At 47.5% G+C, this 21858-nt stretch overlaps 1 protein-coding gene across 2 annotated transcripts in view; it reads left to right on the top strand.

Moving 5' to 3' along the window:
• LOC126529236 (GTP-binding protein Rhes-like) overlaps positions 1-21652 on the top strand; it is a 95534-nt gene extending 73882 nt beyond the window's left edge. For both annotated transcript variants that reach the window (XM_050176839.2, XM_055069715.2), the window contains exons 2-3: positions 5885-6209; positions 15840-21652. In XM_050176839.2, the coding sequence (XP_050032796.1) occupies positions 6006-6209; positions 15840-16346 (711 nt within the window). In that variant the 5' untranslated portion in view covers positions 5885-6005 and the 3' untranslated portion in view covers positions 16347-21652. The remainder of the gene's footprint in view (positions 1-5884; positions 6210-15839) is intronic.
• The last annotated feature ends 206 nt before the right edge of the window (positions 21653-21858 follow it).

Raw genomic sequence — 21858 nt, 5'->3', positions numbered from 1 at the left:
AGCGAAAGCTACGGCATAGCATGGTTAGCCTTGGTTAATCTTGATTGCAAGTCCAGGTTAGTATGGTTGTCTATCTGTGTTGCGGCGGTCAGCCAGTCGTTCGGCGCGCCATTCATCTGTTTCCTGGGCGATTTGTCTCCTCTTCATCTCGTTCCGATGTCGATTCCAGGCCTCCTCCTGCGCATCAGAATTGTCGCCGTGCATACTGCCGCCTCAAATGTGGTTGCGGCGCACGCGAGGTCTCCTTTTCAATCCTCCGACATTTTTCAGGCATGCAACGCAGCTGGCGAAGCGAGCGGAGGCGAATGCAACGACGAGGAACGCGGTGTGACGTCATGTGCCTCCTCGGAGCACGGCCACGGCGAAATCGCAAGTTCGCGGCCAGTAAAGCTTTCGCTTAAAAAAAAAAATGAAAGGTGGATGGCGTGTGCGCGGCGGTGCAAGCACGGCACGTGCTAGTCCGTTCCAAAAAGAGCCTGCTAGGCGGGTCCTCTTGTCCTGGCGCTCCGCGGCTACCCCTCGATTCGCGACGAGGGTATAGTATGTAGGCTAATCAAGGCGTATAGGGGGGGGGGGGGGGCGTTATTCTGTAAGAGTCCACCTAGTGGGCTGTCCATTTCGGCCGCTGGTAATTGGCTAGGGCCACTCGTCTCCTCCTCGCTCGTAGAGCTGCATGCAGTCAGCAGCAGGGTATTCTTACAGAATAACCGCCCCCCTCCCCTCAGGAGGCATACGTGAATAGCTTGGGAAATACCTACAAAGCTTCCACGGATACCTTGGTTGTCTACAAGTAAAGTGGAAAGTTAACTTTCAAGAAAGAGGGTCAGGCAAGGGGACACAGTCTCTCTATTGCTATTCGCTGCATGCTTAGAGGAGCTATTCAAGCTTAGAAGAAGGCTCTGGAGTCAGGATCGATGGTGAATTTCTGGGCAACCTTCTGTTTGCAGATGACACTGTCCTGTTCAACAACGATGGGAACGATGGCAACAAATGATTGAGGACCTGAACCGAGAAAGTGTAGATGTGGAGTTGAAGACGAATATGCGAAAGACTCGGGTAATGTTCAATAGCCTGGCAAGGAAACACGAATTTCAGATCGCCAGTAAGCCTCTAGAGTCAGTACAGGAGTACGTTTATCAGGAGTACCCTGATCGCGAGAAGGAAGGCTTACGGAAGAATCAACATGGGTTGGGGTACATACGGCAGGCATTACCAAATCATCGCTGGGAGCTCACCATTGCCGTTCAAACGAAAAGTGTACAATCATTGCATTCTACCAGTGCTCACATATGGGTACTAAAAAAGCTTGCGCGCGTAGGCACGAGGAGAAGCCGAGAAAAAAAACAAGTCCTCATATCTCCGCGCAAACTTTTTCAGTATGCATTTCAACCAACTAGCCCAACTATCTGCTTCCCTAACATATGGGGCAGCAAATCAGAGGTTCACAAGGAAGCTCGAGAACAACTTAAGGACCACGCAAAGAGCGGCGGAACAAGAAATGTTATTCGTTGCATTAAGAGAATAGAAGAAACTTCCCTTGAGTAGGGAAGTTTATTGAGCTCTGCAGTCGGAGTCGGGGCCTGCCATTGCGTGTTTCGTACGTGGAGGGATTTTATGGACGAGCGGTTAAATAGTGAAATGTGTATCCTGAATTTATTTAGCGGCGCGGAAGGAGGCGAGATATTGACCGAGCTCCACCTCGTTTCGTCCTCGCTAAAATTTTCGCTAGCATCAAATTTCCTCAATTCCTTAAAATTGTTCTTTCTTTATTTATTTCCCATAGAACATATATTAGTGGAGTAGCCGAGGTAACTTATACTTCAGGTTTATTCGCAGCAGCCAGTTTGTGACGGAAAAGTGAGTAGTCAGCGTGACAGCGCGGCAATCCTGTGGTGCATCTCGGCCTTACCTGGAAGGTATAGCAAAATTTTGGGGGGGTCACAGTTTCCACAGGGATAATAAATAGTATTATCATGTTCCAAAAGTGGGAAATTATCTAGCTAGTAGCAGAAACTATGGTCAAAGTGGGGGATTTTTTTTTTTCGAACTTAATATGACATTTTGTGGCCCAATGGCTGAGACAAAGTCAGCGGCGCCGCAAAGCTGCTGTACACTGTGCTAACCACACCGATGGCCCTGCTAAAGTGGTGGGTGCACACCAGAACAGGTGTTCTTAGCGCACCCAGTGTGAAGTTATTTTTTTATTTTAGTGCAATCGCGTTTTAATAAACCACAACGACAGCTGCCTGTGTCAGAGAGAGAGGAAGGAAAGTATGGTGTAGAAGAGTGCGGCTAATTCAAGCCTAGCGTAAACGAGCTTTGTCCGTAAGGGGATACGTTCGCGATCGAGTGATCGCACTCTCTAGCAGTATGGGAAATAAGACAAACGTTGACCTAACGTTAGAGAAATCAACGAGATCCAATATATGGTCATTGCGCGGCCAACGTACAACCCATGTATTTCTGGGTAATGAATGGAAGAGTGTTTCCGGCTTGTTGGTTCAACTGGCTGGCGCAATGGAAAAGCAGGGCACCGCTTATGTTCGTCCTTTGTGCATCCGCATTCTTTCAGCGCTATGGGCCCATGGCTAATGTAGGGTCACTGTGGATGGCACAAGTACAGAGGCCTCAATGCCTCTGTAAGGTTATTCTGGAGCCCTGTTTGACGAAGAAGAACATACCGTGAATTGATGTCTGGTGGTTAGGCATCGTTTTTTGTGCAGTTGTTGCCGGTGAGGCTTAAACATGTGTATTGATGCAAGCCTTTATTTAGCCGTGCTCGTTCCCTTACCAGAAACTGACCAGCTGACGAGGGAAATACTTGAAGCTCTTGAGATTAAGATTAGAAGCAATACTTCCTTGAGCAGATCTTCCTTGATCGACTAAACGAGCAGGTTACATGTGGTTAATACTTTCTTAATTTATTTCTTGTTCATGCGCCGAGCTTAATACCACGCTCAGAAGGTCGCCACTTGCGATCGTACAGCCGTGTCTGAGGCGGTGACTCATTTTGTGCGGCTGCCGCATCTCGCTGACTGGAAGGTTAGCGCTGGCGCTCAAAGAAAGCAAATGCGTCCCCTATGCCCCCATCAGGTTTTTCTGCAGCCATGTTCGTCGAACAAGCACAGACCGTGGATTGTTGTCTGCTGGTTTGGCATCGTTTTTATGCAGTCGTTACCGATGAGGTTGAAACGTGTGCATTGATCGGCGAGAGTACTCATCGAAGCGTACGTCTACATTCTGCATACTCGCTTGCTCTAACAAGCTAGTTATATACGCAATTTACTGGAAAACCGTTATTTCAGCAGAGCGTTTAGCTGGTAGTTATGTAGTTATTAAAAAAATACATTTTGCTTGCCGATAGGCCCTAGCTTAGAGCGAACTAAGCGAGCGTTAAATTTTGGTGTGCATGCTAAGTATTGAAATATGGCGAAACTAAAGAAGATCGTGTGAAGAACAACAGAAGAATATTTCGAGATCGAAGGAGGACGGGGAAGTTGGGAAGGCGACATGAAGCTTGGCTCATCTACTTATTATGTGCGCGATTATTATAAGTGTAGCTATTGGACTAGCGATAAAACGTCTTTAGGACAGCATATATATATGGGTGGTATGGCCCTGAGAGCACTGACAACACCACGGTTGACTGCTGAAGGAAACAAAATAAACGTTCTGTCGTAGACTGCATCTGACATCTGACAAGTTTAGGCAAATTTTCTTACGTATATGCGTTTTTTTACCGCGTTGGTTGAACATATTTATTTTTTTCCTCATGAAAATAAAAGAAACGTGCCAATTCAGACGCTCAGTTGTTACAAATTAGATGTTCGCTTTAGGAGGGCAGGTTACTGTGCACACTGTTATTGGTCCTTTGACGAAAAGTTCCCACTGACTGTGCGAATCTCAGCTACAGACGAAATCCTTTATTTCGTCGCATTCCTTACAGCTATTAAATTTGTAACGGATGTCATTGTCATTGTGTGCTACAGTAAGTTTGCAAGCAGATGTTTCACGACATTGGATATCCGACCGAGAGCTCGGACTTCACTTTACTCTGATAGCTATTCACTACGATTCATTACGGTTCATCATGACGTTTCTCTATATTCGCTACTGCGTCGGAAATCTTTATTTTGTAGCTGCTATTTTCGGATCACAGGCTCCCTGGAAGCGAATTTCTCGCAATTTGTCGCAGCTAATAGGCGCGACGAAATCATTACCCTGCTAGGTGTGGGTCTGGGTTTCCCTTACCGATGGCGGCATGTCCACTTGGGGGGATGGGCCACGAGTCCGGACGACATTAGACGGGACGCTTAGTTGCTTCCGAAACAGGATAAATTTTGAAGGAGAACCGAATGAATGTAAAAAAAAAACATATTATACTATAATTTTACGAAGGAAATCACCTCGAGACGAAGAGAAGTCACTGAACAAGAGAGCGAATTTGCCGATGATGTTGTCCAAGAGAGCAGGCTCCCAGAGAACGGAAGTGCAGCAGTGAATGGCTTTGGTGTAGTTGGGTGCTGCACGGCTTCTGAAGTGCGATGCAGCACGGACAGGGTTAAGACTTGCAGGGAGAAAACAACACAATAATGTATTTTCCCTGTCTGTGTTTGTTTTGCAGCGTTGTATCGCATCCAAGTGAAGACATGTCAGGAATTAACAAAAAGAAGAAAAATTAACTCGAACTTCTCGAAACCGTGCTTTTCAAATGTTTTTTTTTTCTTAAAGGTGAAAAAATGACCGATAGAATAAGGAAACGTGACCCATGGTCTCATGGCCTCCGCTGACCGGGCACAGGTGTGAGTATGCCAGACCAGTCGCGTATAACGATAAAATGTTTCTCAGGTACGTTTCTCAGATCAGCATAAGAACATCCTGATCTTCATCACTCCCTGCATTTGACATTTCGGAAAACTGGCGCTTAACAATAGGCCTCTCACATATAACATTAGTAAAACGCCGCGTACAGAAAGAAAGAAAGCAAATATCCTGAGAATCGAAAGGTAACGCGGCAGAAACGACTCGGGCGAGCGAAGGTTGTTGCTCGGCGGCTGTCGGAGGAGCCATTCCCTTCGGCGCCGCGTACGAGCTGAACGAAACGCGATGACGTCCCGCCGTTTCCGTTGCGAACCGGGTTTGGCTTCACTGCGAGGTCCTCTCGACAGGTGGCAGAGCGGCATTGCTTCATTGCGGCTGCGCTGAAAGTGGGTCGTTAGGACTGCGATGGCTTCCGCTGCTTGCCTCTGGAGGAGCCGATGTACTACACGAAACAATCTTACACTGTAAGAGTAATTTACACAGGTCAAGGGCGTGTCTCGACCCCCCCCCCCCCCGCCCGCCCGAATGTCAATCATCTTGTGTCTCGCTTGCGTTTAGTTTCTTACTGAGAAATCTGAGAAATTTGAGAAATCAGGCACTTCACGACGACTTACCGACGCTTAGATTTCGGCGACACTTTCATGAAAGTTGAGGCATTGTTAGGGCCATGATGCTGACAAAAGAAGTTTTCCATATGGCTTTCTCTTCGGTCGTACTTAAAGCGTTCCTCAAAAAGTGACTGTTAATTTACCCAATGGCTGTTAATGTTTCTCTCAAAATCCGAACAAATAAGAAAAAAAGAAAAAAAGAGATAAGGCTGTTTAACCTTTCCCATAATTTTACCCTGTAATTGCTCTGGAGAGACTGAGGTAGGCAGTCCCTCAGGTGTTGCATTTCTCCGTGTTCTGCAACAAACAGTAACAGTTCGTATGTCGCATGCTGCATGTCTTATGTATCATGTTCCCCTTGTGGAGAATCAAGAATACTTTGTGAATCCATTCTGGGCGTGTGCGAACCCGACACCACATTTATCTCCCCATTTCTCTTTGACGCTTCTTCGCAGGTGCACCTAACTCTCCGCGAGGCCGCCTGTGACAAAGAGTGCGGCTAATCCGGCAGCTGCCGACCCCGTCGTCGCCCTCCCCGTCACTGGTAGTCAGGCTCACCGGCGGCCCAGAATCGCCATGCCGAGCACGGGCCAGGTACCGTCGCTGTCGGCGCTGCAGCCCCCGCACGAAGACGCGCACAACCACCACCACCACCACCACCCGGCCAAGGACCAGTACCGGGTCGTGGTACTCGGAGCCGCCCGAGTCGGCAAGACGGCCATCGTGCACCAGTTCCTGTACGACGAGTTTCCCGTCGACTACTTCGCCACCGTCGAAGAGGTGAGCGCCCCGAGTGGCCTCTCTCTCCTGGCCTGCTCTCCCACTATCATGTGCAGTCTACGGTAGACGGATGTGGATGGATGTTATGAGTATTCCCAATTCCCTTGCCAACATGAGGGGGGGGGGGATGGGGGATTATCCGACTAAGTAAGTTATGAATGAGTTAACATTCGGAGTGTCAAAGTGCCAAAAAAAATTATGTGAACTACGGGAAGTCGGTAACGTGGTTGAGTTCATACACGGTGGTCTGCCGTATATGCAGGGTTTATATACCGTGGACAAACTGACGGTGGATCTGCTCAGGACCGCCGTGAGTTGCACTGCACTCTTCGCTGAGACAGGGCGTGTGTCGAGCGAGTCCCTAAACAACAGCTTGCAACGTGGTGAACGCGGTTTCAATCGTGGAACCGGGGCCTCGTAGAGGTGCGACGTATTGGTTGCGCATTTCACTCGCCCTTATCGCCATATACACACCAAAACGCACGCGAGCACGCACGCAATGCTTACAACTGCAAAGCTTTCAACAAAACCTAGATGTAGTATTTTCTTTCCAGGTAACTCTCTTCGGGACTTCGTTACTTCTTACCCTTATCCTCTCCGCGTCCCTGCTTCTGATGGCTAGAATTCTTTGCTTTCGCGAAATGCCGGGTTTCCGCCGTCACCTAACGCGGCCAGGCTTCTTTGATTGCCTTATCAAGTGAAGATGAATGTGTTATGAGAGGCACGTTCGCCGGCGGTTCGTGGAGGGAGTCACAGGCGGAACGCCTCTCAAACGTGATTCGGGAGCGATAAGCAAGTTAGTATAGCACGACCCGCAGCATACGCACCCGACTCCGCGTCTAGATGCGCGCGTAAATAATAAAGGCAGGCCACCGTCTATCCTCCTTGCCCCCTTAGTGTGCTCCCGTTATGATTCTCGACGAGGTGCTGCAGCCGAGAAAATACGCTGAGCACGCACAGACCACGTAGCCTACAGGTATAAGTAGAGCTGTCTTCCCGCCTCGTAACTTATGGCACTGCGAGACTGCGCCATGATTCTATGAGGTGGGTTGCCCGTTGCTGATAACCTCGCGGAACGTTTCTAAGACTCAGTTACGTGTGTTCCTTTGCAGTGCGCACGTCGACAGTGCCGCAACGGCGCGGCGGGACCTAAATGACCTTCGCCTAACGCCATAAGCGCCAGATGTCGTTTTCTCCTTGAATTATATAGTATAGGCGGGACAGTCAGCCGACAAATGAAACTGCCTATATAGTGTATAGATATTGCACTATACTATTCAGGAGCAAAAAAAAAAAAAACATGCAGTAGCAGCGCAAATATAAACTAGTCAACAGTAGAAAAATCTGGAGCAGTTTACAGAATCAGCGGGAATAAAAAGAAGGGAACAAATTGGTAGCGCCGGGGTCGCCCTGCAGGTATAAGTAACAGAAAAGTTCAAGGAGAGAGAAAGAGAGGCAACATTCTAGACCCGTGACGCTTGTAGCATAATACCTGATCAGCTCAAACAGGCTAGCCTACTATTTCTTGCCAATCCGTTTCGAAGAGCATGCCAACAGAAATCATCATCCTCATCATGAGTGACACGCTCCGACTGTAACATATGTCGCGAGTACTGTGCACCACGCGACTGCGCGTCCGTGCGCACGTATGTAGCATGCATGTGCGTCAGTGCGTGTGAGCGAGCGAGTGAGCCTGCGTGTGCGGGCCTGCATGTAGTGTGCACGCAACTGCCCGGCGCAAGTCCGTAGTGAATGTCCCAGCTGTTACTAACAAATTAAGGAGCTCAGCCAGCCCAAAAATATGATATCCAGTCCACCGGTCGCTCTCAGTCGGCCCTTGCTTCGAGAAACCCGCTTCTGGGTAGCGCAAAAGAACAGGCGCTTATCTAAGATGTCTTGCCGACGGAAGGGTAAAAGCACAGATGCAGTAACAAGTTCGCAGAGCACGTCTTTCGATCCCTCGAGTATTCCACAAACTGCTGCTGTACACGCTCCGTGTCTTCGTTTTCGACATCGCAAAAAATGTCGGCCCCCTCGCGCGCTCGAAATTCATCCCGCTCAAGTTTATCGAGTATTTAAGAAAGCAAAAACGCACTCATACTGCTTCGCCAGCGCTGAACACGTGGTTTCGGTACAGTACTCCTACGACTTTTACACGACACTCTTTTGCCGATGTCGTTCGCCTTCTTCTCGACGTTTACCGTCTCAGCGCGTTCTCGACTCCAGGCTATACGACGGCTCTCGTCGTCGTAGCGTGTTCCCCCCGGATCGTTTATCGTGCTTTTTCGCAAGTATATGACCGCGCCACGTGCCGTCGAAGGAATGCAAACGCAACGCAAAAGACGACTGCATAGCTGCGTGGAAACTGGGTCACCGGTTTTCTTGTCGTGTTTGTGTGGTACACGCTGCGCGTCGGGGCCCCTCCCGATAAAACGCACTGAGGTTTTACAGCGAAGCTGTTTATGGTTAGCCGATTCGTCCGTCCGTCCGTCCGTCCGTCCGTCTGTCGGTCACCTGTACGCCGAAAACTCCTCTGGCGCAACCCCAAGCGTGGGAGAAAAAGAGAGAGAGAAAGAGAGGCGCGCGAGTAGCCAACACCACCTAGATAGCACAAGGCCTGTTTACTGCGATCCATGACGTCACGCTACCTGACCCGAAATTCCCATTGCTGAGGCTGTTGCGATGAAAGCGGTGACGTGAAAATCGCTGTTGCCAACATGGGAGCGTCCCCATTAGATTCTATGGCAATCGGGCCAGGTAGTATCACGTCATGAACTGGAGTGAAGAGACCTTGTGCTATCTAGGTGGTCTTGGATCAGCTACGCAGTAGTGACGTCGTTGCTCTCCCTCGCAGCCGAGCGCTCGCGCGGCACCTTCTCTCCGGCTCCGAAATGGGTAGGCCACACGTGATACGTACTCCTGAGGAGCAGGCAGCTTTCGATCAGCAACACCGCGAGCAGAGCCGTGAACGAGCTCGTCTACGCCGTGCCAACGCTGCTGCCCGGGCACAAGAACATGCTCGTGCAGCCGAGCGCGAGCAGCAACTGCGTACCGATGATCCAGCAGCCTACAAAGCGTTCGTTTAATGAACCATCGGGATTGACCCAGTGATAGACACCGGGGCCGCACGTTTCAGCTTCGCCGGTTAGACATCTCTACGGAGTGTTTAAGCGGTGATTTTTTTTCTCCTGGCGATTTCCTCCGCCGGAATTTGCCGTTTCAGGCGAGACAAAAAATTACCTGCCCGCTTGTTATTTCTCCGCCTAACGTTTAGCCCACGACTAACGAAAGTGTTGAACTCAATTTTAGGTATTCTTCTCCAGCCTTTTTCGGTTTAAGGGTGATAGACGGGTGAGGATGAAAAGACAGCGCTGGATGGGCGGGGAGGTGGGGGAATGACCGCGAAGAACAGCGAGTAGCCTGTCACATGATTCTCGTACGCCTCGATCGTGGCGTGCTTTCATCCCATTGCTATGGTTCGCGGGAAATGGACGGCGCTAAAGCGACACCTGCGTGTCTCTCTTGGGAACACGTCTGTTTCTGTTACAGCCGTGCTCCAGAGTAGATGTAGGCGAACGGGTGCGTGAAGTTGGGTGCAAACACGGGCGCACGGACATGTAGGTGCAATGTGTGCACACAAGGTACAGGACTAGGGGACCAGTATTGTTCCAGTGGTCAAGCACTGTCGACCACTGGAACCATACTGTCGACCAGTGTGCGGTGCAGTGGATCAGGTTCTCCGCACCAATAGTGAGCTTTAGTGTACGGACAGAATGAACCATACTGCATGTTGCAGCTTATACGTACGCTAGGGTCAGGGTTGCACAATCATGGTCAGATCAGTTCCGCACAGTGCTGTATGGACTTGGTTAAAACACGTTGGCGGGCTAGTTGGTTTGGATCCGTGATGGAGTGTGCAAGCGCGACTGAACCAGGACGTAGAAACAGATGCACAGAGACAGCGCTGTAGTGTCCACTCCTAATGAAGACAGTAAATTAGTTCTTCAGTGCCGTCTTCTGTTTCGTTTGTATACGCAGGGCCTGGAGGATTTGGGTCCGCATGAAAATGTCCCCGCTTCCAAATTTGCCATTAGACAACTGGCCCCGAGGCACTAATAAAGATTTAATTAACGAAAGTTTGCTGAAGGTATTAGCGCTAAAGTATGTGCGCCTCGCCTAAGAACTTGTCTGCAAAAATTTACACCCGCTGGTCTCATTACGTTTCTATAAAAAAATCTCTGGATGGACTAAAAAAGAGAACACACTGTATGTTGCCTTGAGGAGTGGACAATGCCATAGGTGTTGAACGCGAGTGCGTTTGTGTGAGATAAAGCTTGTCGGTAAGTGCGTTCGCCTCTGTTAGCGACATTGTCGAGACAAAGAAAGAATAGCCAGCTTACAAGAAAAAGCCCCACGAATAGCGCCCACCATCCTTAATATCAGGAAAAACACAAGACTTCTGTTAATTAGATGCAAGACTACGCCGCGATTGAGCGTACAGGCCGTTTTTCTTGCTGTTGCTCGCGGCACCCTTTTTTGAGCTTTTATATTTGTTGTGCTTAACGTTCAATCCCAACGCAGTCAAGCAGTCGTACAGACTTGTTCATATTCATGACCCTCTTGTGGGATTCTGTGTAACTCGCCGAACGCGAGCAAAAAATTTCAATATTGTGTCACGTCGGAAAATATTCTGGACGAGAATATCGAGGGGGGAACGGTCGAAATTCTTGTCGCATTGATTATTCACGACGAAAGACTTAAGACCATTCAGCCAATAGAATAAAGCTTATGGAGCTATGCAGGGTGGACACAAAATGAAGTCGATCGAGTCTGTTCAAAAGAACCAACGACGTAAGCATAGAAATAACAGCGGGAAAGAGATTGCTAGGCAATGTCTTAGCGCCAGGCATTGTAGTATAGAATCTGTAAGCGTTAGAAAAAAAACGCGGAATAACATGTTATCGTAAACCAACCAATATTCCAGCCGTGGCAGCAGTTGACAGAAGCCACCGTACTCTTCTTTTTTTTCTTCGCTGGCACTGACAGTAGTTTCTCTCAGTGCACTTCCGTCATCCCGAGTAGTCTAAAATTTGTGCAATGCAGATCGCTCTTTGCTCTCGTGGGACTAAAGGAACTGGTAATATTTAAACTTAGGCTCGTTTCATTTGCCACGTCTACACTGACGAAGCTTACTTTCACAAGCGCCACATGAACAAATCATTTTCACTCCGTGTGCTCCTTCGTAATTTACATCATGGGCATTTGTAGGCTGTACGGCGTGGAGTTACGTAATAAATGACCCAAGGTTGCTAGAAGTACATCGAGTTTAAATAGAATTTCAGTCAGTGTGTGTCCCTCCCGCCAGGGGAGCTTGAAGTTAGCAAGTTCTGCGAAGTGGAATGAGCTGTTAAGGACCCATACAAAGAAGGTACGCTTATATATATATATATATATATATATATATATATATATATATATATATATATATATATATATATATATATATATATATATATATATGTCGTCGTCGGCGTTGCCATGTCGCTCCGCATTCATTTTTGGTCATACCATGTTTACGCGCACCCTATATGAAAGATAGATTGCTATACTAAGTCATCGTTAGAGCTGCTTAAGCCAGGCGTTTACACCCGCCGTGGTTGCTCAGTGGCTATGGTGTTGGGCTGCTGAGCACGAGTTCGCGGGATTGAATCCCGGTCACGGCGGCCGCATTTCGATGGGGGCGAAAGGCAAAAACACCTGTGTACTTAGCTTTAGGTGCACGTTAAAGAACCCCAGGTGGCCGAAATTTACGGAGTCCTCCACCAAGAGCCTGAGAAAGTGGTTTTGGCCCGTAAAAACCCATTAATTAATTAATTCAGCCAGGTGTTACAAGGCTGACGAAATTATTCCTCAGGCTCTTGAGAATGGCAGGCTGCAAAGAAATGTCGCGAAAGACACGACATTCTTGGCGTACGGCCTTCATGTATGTCAAAATCCCCTCAGATTTTGTAATATTGAAAAGTGCAAAACGACACCAGTGCTCAAACCTGAAAGCGATGTAATTTTTCTGGCGCCCATTTTAACGGGCAGCGCAGTGGCGCCCGTGCGATGCCATTACAGGCCCTCAAACGGCGTGTAAATTTTTTTAAGCGTTAGAACTTTTAAGTGTTAAGACTATTATGCGTTGAAACTTGTAAGCGTTAAGGCTTTTAAGCATTAAATATTTTAAGCGTTACATCGTTTAAGCGTTAAAACATTTTAGCGTTAAGGCTCTTAAGCGTTAAATAATTTAAGCGTTGAAGCGTTAGAAGTTTTGAGAGTTAAAGCTTTTGAGGTTGTCAACAGTCTTGCCGCACTCGTGTATGTCACGTCCGCGTTAGTCGGGCCCCACAGTAGTTAGAACACCGTCCGAAGACTTCAAGCAAGTCGCTTCAAACAGTACAAGTTTATTTCTCTTCGTGGCACAGTTTGAACATCGCAAAGAACGGACGCCGAGCAAGAAGCTGTACGCAAACAAAACGGAGAAAAGCAACACCAACGATCGTTTAAGATAACGATCTAAAGTTCGCCGGGAACCCACTCACTTTCATCGGTCAAAAACGCAAGCGAATGCAATACTTTTGTAAGCAGACACTTCTACTCAAACGTACTAGTATCAAGGAGCACAGATTTTTGAGCTAGTTGGTTCGTTGCAGTAATTGAGGTCATAGCGCTGTATTCACACTGACGAGAAAGATGACAGAACGTGCGCTATCTATCAATTAATTTTATTTCATAAGAGCATGACGCTTATACTGCCAAAAAATCGTTTTGTCGGTATAAGGGTCATGCTCTTCTAAAATAAAATTAGTTGATAGATAGCGCACGTCATGTCTTCCTTCTTATCCCTGTGAATCCAGCACTATAAACTCGATTACTGCTAGTGTCAATAGGCTAATAGTATTAGATTTTGTCTATAAACAAATTAAAGACATTGACAACACTGATCAGCCAAAACAGGTCAGAGAAATAATAACTGAACATTTTAAAACCTGTGAAGGCTTTCTCCGATTAACTTTGCTGTCACCGTCAGTGCTCCACCCTTCGGGCCAAGCTGCCATTTTTTTTTATTTTGGTTTCTATTGCTTTGCACACCCTTTGGCATTTTGGATCTTTGCAACAGGGCGTAAGTGATTATACCTACAAACTGAGGCCGATTTCGGCAGTAGGGCTCGGCGGTTGTGGGGCTCGGTGGTTGAGCCCATGGAGCCAAGAATTGTAGTCCGGTGCTTTCCTGGAATGATCGCCCATAGTTTGCAAGTAGCCTCGCCTCCTTTTGTTTCATTCGCAACATCAGAATGCCCTGACGCAGGCTTGGCAAAATCAGTCTGCTTGGGAAAATATTTGATGATACACGATCGCAGCAATAGCCTTGATTTCTTTTTCGGAAACGCTATTCCCATTAAACAATGAACGATACTTCTTTTATTCATGATAGCCCTGGTTCTCCACTCCTTGCATATAAAATAACAAGAAAGCGACGAGGTTTCAGTTGGTTATATTTGACCACATAACACTTGTTTCGGTTCTTTCCCAAATAAAAAAAAGAAAACATTGATCCCGGGGCACAGTCTGCCTAGCCTTGAACGAGCAAATGGGCGCGTGAAAAGAAACAAATTCGTTTTATGAGGTCTTCTGCGTAATGAATGAATAAATAAAACAGCGCGGCCTGAGGCTTGGCGATATAGTAATAACAAACGAAGCTGTTTGAACAGGCTTCTATAAGATACCGGTCAAGGCCATACGACGGTTACAGTCGACGATCAATGACCACCTCGAAAAGCACGTTCAATCAATGTTTACCTTGTCTGTTACATTGGCTTTTGCAGTTTGGTATTTGGAAACTGGAGGGGACAACGCCTCTGTAATCGGCAGTCGCGCAAAGGGAACGTCGGGTGCCTCCTGTGCAAGGCTTGTTAGCCGAGCTTTTCCTTCGCTTTTCTCAAGCGAACGATCTAGTTTCTTTTCTTTAGCTTAACAAAAGAAGAGTCTTATAAAGCGCGAACACGTGCCTAATGAAGTGAGTTTAGTTCGTCGATTGCTTCTTCCTTTTGTTGAAAACAGCAATGAAGAAGGAGAAGCGCAAGGAGACAGAATGTAGATCAGGAAACAAAGAGGGAAGCTAATTGGATATCGCTCTCCCAATTAGGGAAGACCGAACGTTCACACCTTTTTTCCCAGAGGCAGTCGGCGAGCTTGAAGAACGTGTTGACGACGTTAGGACGAACTGAACAATATCAAGCGGTTCTTTCTGTGCTATAAAGCAACGAATTAAGCGAGAACTAAAACAAAGGGACGCAATAAACGGGGAAACAAAAGAGGCGGCTAATTAGATACCTTAGGAACCGGAAAGCTTGAAAGATCACGCGTTCACCCTGATCCAGTCCACCAGATTGACGAATACGTAGGAAAGTCATCGCGACAGAATGGGCACGGGCATGGTTCCATTCGAATGATCCGCTCATCGAGGCAGAGGAGCGCCGCAAGGGATAGAGGGAAGAGCAGAGAGAGAAAGAAAGAAATGTCGGAACGAGAGACGAGGCGTCGATGGCTGCAGGGTTCGTCTTCGCGGAAGCGACTGCCGCCCAGCTGCAGGGTGTCAACGACGGTGCTTCGGCGAAGCAACCGAGGAGGCATTGATTGTGGCAAGTCCGGACGGTGCCGGCGCCACCCCTTCCCGAATAATAGCCGCGGGCTTCCTGTGTCGTCCCCGCTATCGGGCGAAAGTGATTGCGACAAGCGATTGCGCAAGAACCGGCTCCGTAGTACGGACCACTCGGCAGCGTCGTGACGCGTTGGCTTGAAAGAAAGTTTCTCGGCGTGCGCATCTTTCAATGGTCCGGTTTGTGAGGTGCGGCACTCCCTGTGAGCCCTTCATTTCCGTCCCAAGGGTTTATTATTCCATTTGTATACGGCAGCACGACAAACGAAACACGGAGAAAACAAATCCACAGGACGAGCTCTGACTTCCAACTGAAACTTTAATGCGAACCCATGCAATATATATATATATACGTACAGTCGTGTGCAATGTGACTTACAACACCCTTGGTCGCCGTCGAAGGGGCTCCAAGGCGGTGCGGTGGCTCTGACATACGAAATAGCGGTTTATTAAATGCCACTAATCGAAGCCGTGTTTAGGTCTGGAACTTACCCTGTGTCTGCGCAGCCGTACAGTCTTGGAGCCCCTTCGACCACGGGCACCGGGGTTGCAGGTCATATTGCACGCGACTGTAGAACGTAAACATTACGCTGCAATTGTAAATCACCATTAAGTTTCAGTTAGAAGGTAGCGCTCGTCCTGTGGTTTCTTTTTTTCTGTGTTTCGTCTGTGGCGCTGTCACACACCAACGAATCCATACCGGCTAACCTGCTGAAGTTCACGTTTCCCGTCTTGCGCGTGTCCCAAATTTAGAAATGTTACAACTTTCTTCCATATGACACGTTTGCGCAGCACTGATTGTTCAAGTTATCGCTGCTTCTAGTTAATTCTTGGTGCTTGGAATGAAAAGTAACCTGTCTGAAAAAAAGGACGCTCGAGCCAAACTTGACTGCTTCTTTTGTTTTTTTGTTTTCTTCTCGCTTACGCAGTTCCACACGGGCGAATACGAGCTGAACGGGGCCTCCCTCACGCTGGACATCGTGGACACGAGCGGCAGCTACCCGTTCCCCGCCATGAGGCGGCTGGCCATCACCACGGCCGACGCGTTCGTGCTCGTCTACGCCATCGACGACCCGGAGTCGTTCGAAGAGGCGCGCCGCATCCACGACCAGATCGTCCAGCTCCACTCGGCCAAGGCGCCCGTGGTCGTGGTGGGCAACAAGTGCGACCTGCCCGCCGCGATGCGCCGCGTCAGGCGAGAGGTGGCCGAGACCATCATCGCCATCGACTGGGAGCACGGCTTCGTGGAGTCCTCGGCCAAGGACAACGTCAACGTGTTCGCCATCTTCAAGGAACTCCTGGTCCAGGCCAAAATTCCGTACGACCTGAACCCGGCCTCCGTGAACAAGAGGCGTCGCTCGCTGCCCGTCTGCCCGACCAGCCCGACCATCAAGGACAAGACGCTGCTCAAGAGGAACAGCTGCGCCGTTTCATAGCTGCGTGGAGGTCGTCGCTAGTGTTTCTTTTCTGTTTTTTGCAGAAACACTTTTTGTGGACTCGCGCCTGCCTCCAGTGCCAGTTACTGTCACGTTTCGCCGCCGATGCCGTTGTGCTAAACTCGGCAGATCAATTTTGCAGTGGAACGAAGTGTCCGCACCTGTGGGATCAAGGTAAAGGCTTTGCCTGCTTCGAAGGCCAGCGAAATACTGCTCGGACTAGGGAGACTGTGAAACTGCCAGTATGACGTCCTAGTGAAACGTTGAGCAAATCAGAAGATTGTGTGTCATAGAAGATGCAGTAACAGCTGCGCCCCCCTGCAATACAACAGTCTCCCAAGGGCGGCCAATGCAGTGGCGTGAATATTCAGCTAATAACAAAGTCGCTGGTTGGAATGCGCAGCCTATGGAAAGCAGCAGGGAAAAAGAGAAGACTGGCTTTCCGAGGAATGGCGTCTTTGCGTCATCATAACGGCTGGTGCCTGGAGTTGATTAGGGACTATACTTGTACATAGGGCCCTTTCGAGAACTCTATTATTTAGCAACGTGAGAACCTGATGACATATTTCCACTATGATAAGACTAACATAAACTATGTAGTGGTTCCAGTAACTCACTGTCCAAGTCTATGCCATCTACATGGTTTGACCACGCTATCGTTTGAGAATGGTGATTCAGGAGGCAATCGCATGCAGGAAGAATTTATTTCATTCCGAGGAATTTCACTGTGATCGACTTTCACTCGCGAAAGCAGACGTCACAAGTTTCTTGTGATCGCAGTGTAGGAAGCTCAGGTAGGCAAAGAACACGCATCCTACCACGAGCATGACCCAGCAGATAGAGCCACGGCTGTGACGCAAGCAACCCAGCCATGGGATCCAGCATCGGCTTCTCATGAACACCGAGTGCGAGTGTGTACCCCCCGTGGTCTCTTTCGCCAGGACCAGTCTAACCCAGATGACAATCACAGTGCACCTGTGCTGAAGATCATGAACTCTGCAGCTGTGTTTGAGCAGCAGAACAGATGTATGATAACTGTTGTCCGGTCAGCTTATGCTGCCTACCAAAGCTGTTAACACCTCGTCTGAATGAATTAGCACATTTCCGACATTGCTCATTCTGCGAGAACACATTGATTGCGACTAACACATAGTCCGTCGCAGGCATAATAAAACTTGCGAGGGCACGTAAGGAATCAAGTAGCGCATTTCCAATGGACATCTATCTGCTCGCGTAGCACCCGTCAGTCTTGAGACCTGATGCAACGCCGCAGCTAGGTACCTATGACACGCCCGAAACTGAGATAGCGTGGTAGTTAACGGAAGCGATGAAAGGCCAATCAGAAGTTGTAATTTTGACGCAGAGTCAGTCTACCAGCTTAACACATGGCTTTTTTTTTTGAGCTTCCGTCAGGCGAGAGGTGGGTGAGAGTAAGGTGAGAGTAAGGAAGCGCAGACAGCGAAGAAAGTAGTGTAGGAGCATTGGCTTTGAAAAGGACATTCAAGCACGCGTGTTAGCTTGGTAATTCGATAAGAATGCATGCCCGGAAAGACAGCTAACTGTCGTAATGTGCGAAGTTTCCCTTCCCATATGTAGACTACCACTCGACGTTGTCAAACCACATCAACGTATCATAATTATTTTTTCTAGCCAACACTTCTGTACTCGGCCAATCTATTTACATCCTTTGCTGTAATGTAACCTCACAAAGGTACCACTTATTGTGCCTATTCTCATATAGGAGTACAATAACCTCCCACTCTCTAGCGTGCAGGAGATTTTTCGCAATCAAACTAAAATTAAAATTCAGCCTCCACAGCCAGGACTCTAATCCACAACTTTGTGCGCGGCAACAAAATGTCATAGCTACTGAGAGATGACGTAGCGGGCTAATAATTTAACGTGAAAACAATGGAATTAACTGGAATATAATCTCATGTTTCAAAATCGAGTTTGAACGGTAATTTGGTTAGCTGGGAATTGCACGTTTAGCTTGATATCAGTCTGTATGAGTATAAGCAACTAGAATTATTAGAATTATTATGGCGTTTAGAACGAAAGATAAGACCCTTAACGTAGTTAACAGCACAGGGCTATTTTTGACAAAATCAACAGGGCACCAAACAGAACGAGGACAGCCAAAGAGAACGCGAACATTGACACGGTCGGTACGACAATGTCGAGATGTCACGTGGTAGCTTCCCACTTGAGCGAACTACACTGAAAGAAGGTACAACCTTAAATAAGGATGCTTGTGCGTCGACTAACTTAATGAGACTGGGGCGTGGCTCACGCTTTAGCTGTGACTGGGGTGGCCAGCCAGCTAAGCAAAATCCACATGTTGCTTTCCGCATTGCGGCGTAAATCTATGAGGCCACGTTTGTGCTGATGCTGTTGCATACAAACTCCTGAAAAAAAAAAAAAGCTGTCTGATAGAACTCCCGCGTTTGTGACTGCTAAATAATCGCTATCTATCAGACTTTCGTTGTGACGTTCTTGCCACTTGCTTTTTTTTTGCAACCGTTTGGTTTTGATGTGTATTTGACTGTCTATAAGCGCCATTTTTAAGCTGTTTCATAAATATTATCAGTAGGACATCAATGTGAAATGTACAGACGAGAACTTTCACCACACCAACTGCAAATATTTTAATAGAAATTGGCATTGTCTCTATTCACTTGAGATGATAGGCGACTTTAATGATCTGAGAATGAATCTGACGATTAGGGTGTAATTATTGAGGTTATGTTCTATGCAGTGATTATTCTGGAACGCAGCGCACACCTAAGGATAAATGCAGTTAACGAGCAGTACACACGCTCTGTCACGTGCATAATGACCCAAGTTGGCCTCAAAGAGGGTCGGTCATTGTAGAGCGGCACATACACAGTGGAACATATCCAGTGAATCAAGACGAAGTCAGATGGATTCATTAAAGAGAACCAAATATGCAGTGCCACGTACCGGGTGATCCAAATTTGTTCAAAGACTGGTTTTGAATCCGGTTCTCTCAACATAGCAACTCTACCCATTTGAGCACGGACTACGTAGTGGCCCAAAGCTGGCGGGAAAGGGTTAGGCGTGGATAGACGTACAGGCGCGGCAACTGCTAGCGGGAACATTAGAGCCCGGGCAGCGCTCTACGGAGCGCCACCCCCGGCGTCTCGGGAAGTCTTGGCAGACAACTCGCTACAGAAGACGGCTCCCCGGAATTTTCAGCAATCGATATGATTTCGCCTGTGCCGCAAGACTACATGAGGCGCCGGTGGTGGGGCAATCGGTGCAGCAATGCCATGGGCTTCGTATTCCCACTATCGGTGTCCGCTTCTGTACATACCGCAAACTGGGGGAAGTTCCCATTCATGCTAATAGGATTACAAGGAGTGACCACGCCTCTAAACAGTTTTATGTTGCGAACTGAAATACATGCCAACGCTGTTGACAAGAAACAGCAGGACGAGTGGTGATTTTAAGTTACTGCACACTGGGCCTATATTCGAGAGGTGACGCGGCAACCAGTATAGGGACATTTCTGGGCCTACCGATCAAACGGTCTTGTCAAACGGTGAAATTCGGGGATATATCACAAAAGATGAGACTCAAGACCACCACTCGTAATTTCTTCTGTCTTAGGAATGGTCTCTCCGTTCGAAGTAGGATGACATGTTTTCCCTTGTGCCGTCAGCTGCGGTGCTGCCAGAAGTCGTCGATGAGTTTGTCAATCACAGATGGCACCAAATACGATTGCGAACACCTCGTCTGCTGGTTAACCCACCTTGCACGGTGAGCACGGCGGACGCCTAATCGCGCGACAGGAAAAGCTTTGAAATAATGAAGGAATTATTCGCGAGTGGAGGCGGACGCTACAATCTCAAGGCATGATAATGGAGATAAAAGAAGGAGAAATGCCAAATGGGACAGATCAATCGAGGACACATAAGACTTAATGGCAAATAGCAGTGAAATGACATCACAGAAAGTGTGACATAAGAACTCTTAAGCGTAGTAACGAAAATAATGTTTGACCATCGAATAAGGTCTTAATTTAATCGGGATAGACAAATGTGTGCATTGAAGAGTCTTACAAACTGGCGCATAATTTTGGAAGAGCCTGCTAGTACAGTGATTCTCTTTTCCTGTAAGGATGTGATATTGCGGCGAATAAAATTTAGGGGAATTTCCGTGACCCAAACAGCGCAACTTCGCCTCACGGCTTGCGAAATAACAATGTGAACTGGCTCTCGACAAGGCTGGCTTACGACTTGCAAAGACTGGCAATGTGCCGTCATACATCATTTCAGACTGTTTCCCTAAAGCCTCTCAGGGGCGACACCATTTTCAAATCAAAGGTTTAAGTCACGGAGTCGTTTCGAAGTGTTATCGGCATGGCGAGTTTAAGGAAAAGGCAAAATCATTTACTGAATGTCTCTTGTGAAATATGCATGATGGAACGTTGTTGCTGGTCTACCATTATCTTGGTTTTCTCCAGAGGCTTTCAACCGACGTTTTAATATTCCGAATCAGCTCTCTCCGAAAGAACAAAGGAACGATAGATAAATTAAGAAATTGTGTAGTGCTCTTAAAAAACAGTACAATGATTCATTTAAAGAAGAGAAACATTTGCGTTTATATATAGCTGAATTTTTTTTGTTTTTAATGGTGACATAAATTCTTGGTGCAAGATTTGATAGCGTTACTAACACACGAAACGTTGACCACGTGGAACGAAGGTGCATTACTGCCTTATTATGGTGGCGACCAACACAACTGCCGGATAATATCACGTGAAAATTTACAGTTGTCCTGCCACACACTAGTCAACACACCTCAGGATTTTTCGTCATGCCGCCGCGCTGTTAACAGATGTTGTCCTCAGAGGACTTCAGAACAAAGGCATTTACGGATGTAGTAGTTGTTGTGTTAAACATGAAATCCGGAGGTATTTCATCTAATAATGGCAATCGATGTCAACGTACTGTCCGTTAGGCCATTAGTTCTGCTTACTTTGACAGATGTCGCGTCGATGCAGAGTAAAACTGTTGCATGCTGTGAAAATAGGCTAGACGTTTTTAAGTATGCCACATCTGTGATTTCCTTGTTTTAAGATGATCTTTAGGTGTTAACAAGGTTGCATCGACGCTTTTTTTCCTCTGCTGTCGTGAAGTGAAGCCACAGTACTATCCCTGATCATGTGTTCCTGCCGTTCAACTTGTGCGTAGATAGCGTGAGAATGATCCCGCCCCTGACTACATTGATATGACGAAACACGCTGCTTCCATGTGTAAATAAAAGCTGTTGGACTCTGAGCAAGGGGTGTTGCTTTTCTCAAATAAGATGTATGTTGAGAATTCTTAATATCTGGGCACAATAGACCAAAAAGAGCTAATATTGACATGAGCCTTATAAAAAAGAAGAATTTACTTAGCTAAAAGGGCAAGCGTAGCAACTTGCTCTACAAGAAGTCTACAGAACGTCTATGCTTACCTTTATCAGGGGAGCTCTGATAGAATAA

Source organism: Dermacentor andersoni, chromosome 8, assembly GCF_023375885.2.
Source record: "Dermacentor andersoni chromosome 8, qqDerAnde1_hic_scaffold, whole genome shotgun sequence".
Taxonomy (NCBI): Eukaryota; Metazoa; Arthropoda; class Arachnida; order Ixodida; family Ixodidae; genus Dermacentor; species Dermacentor andersoni.
This window is presented reverse-complemented; position numbering and strand designations above follow the sequence as displayed.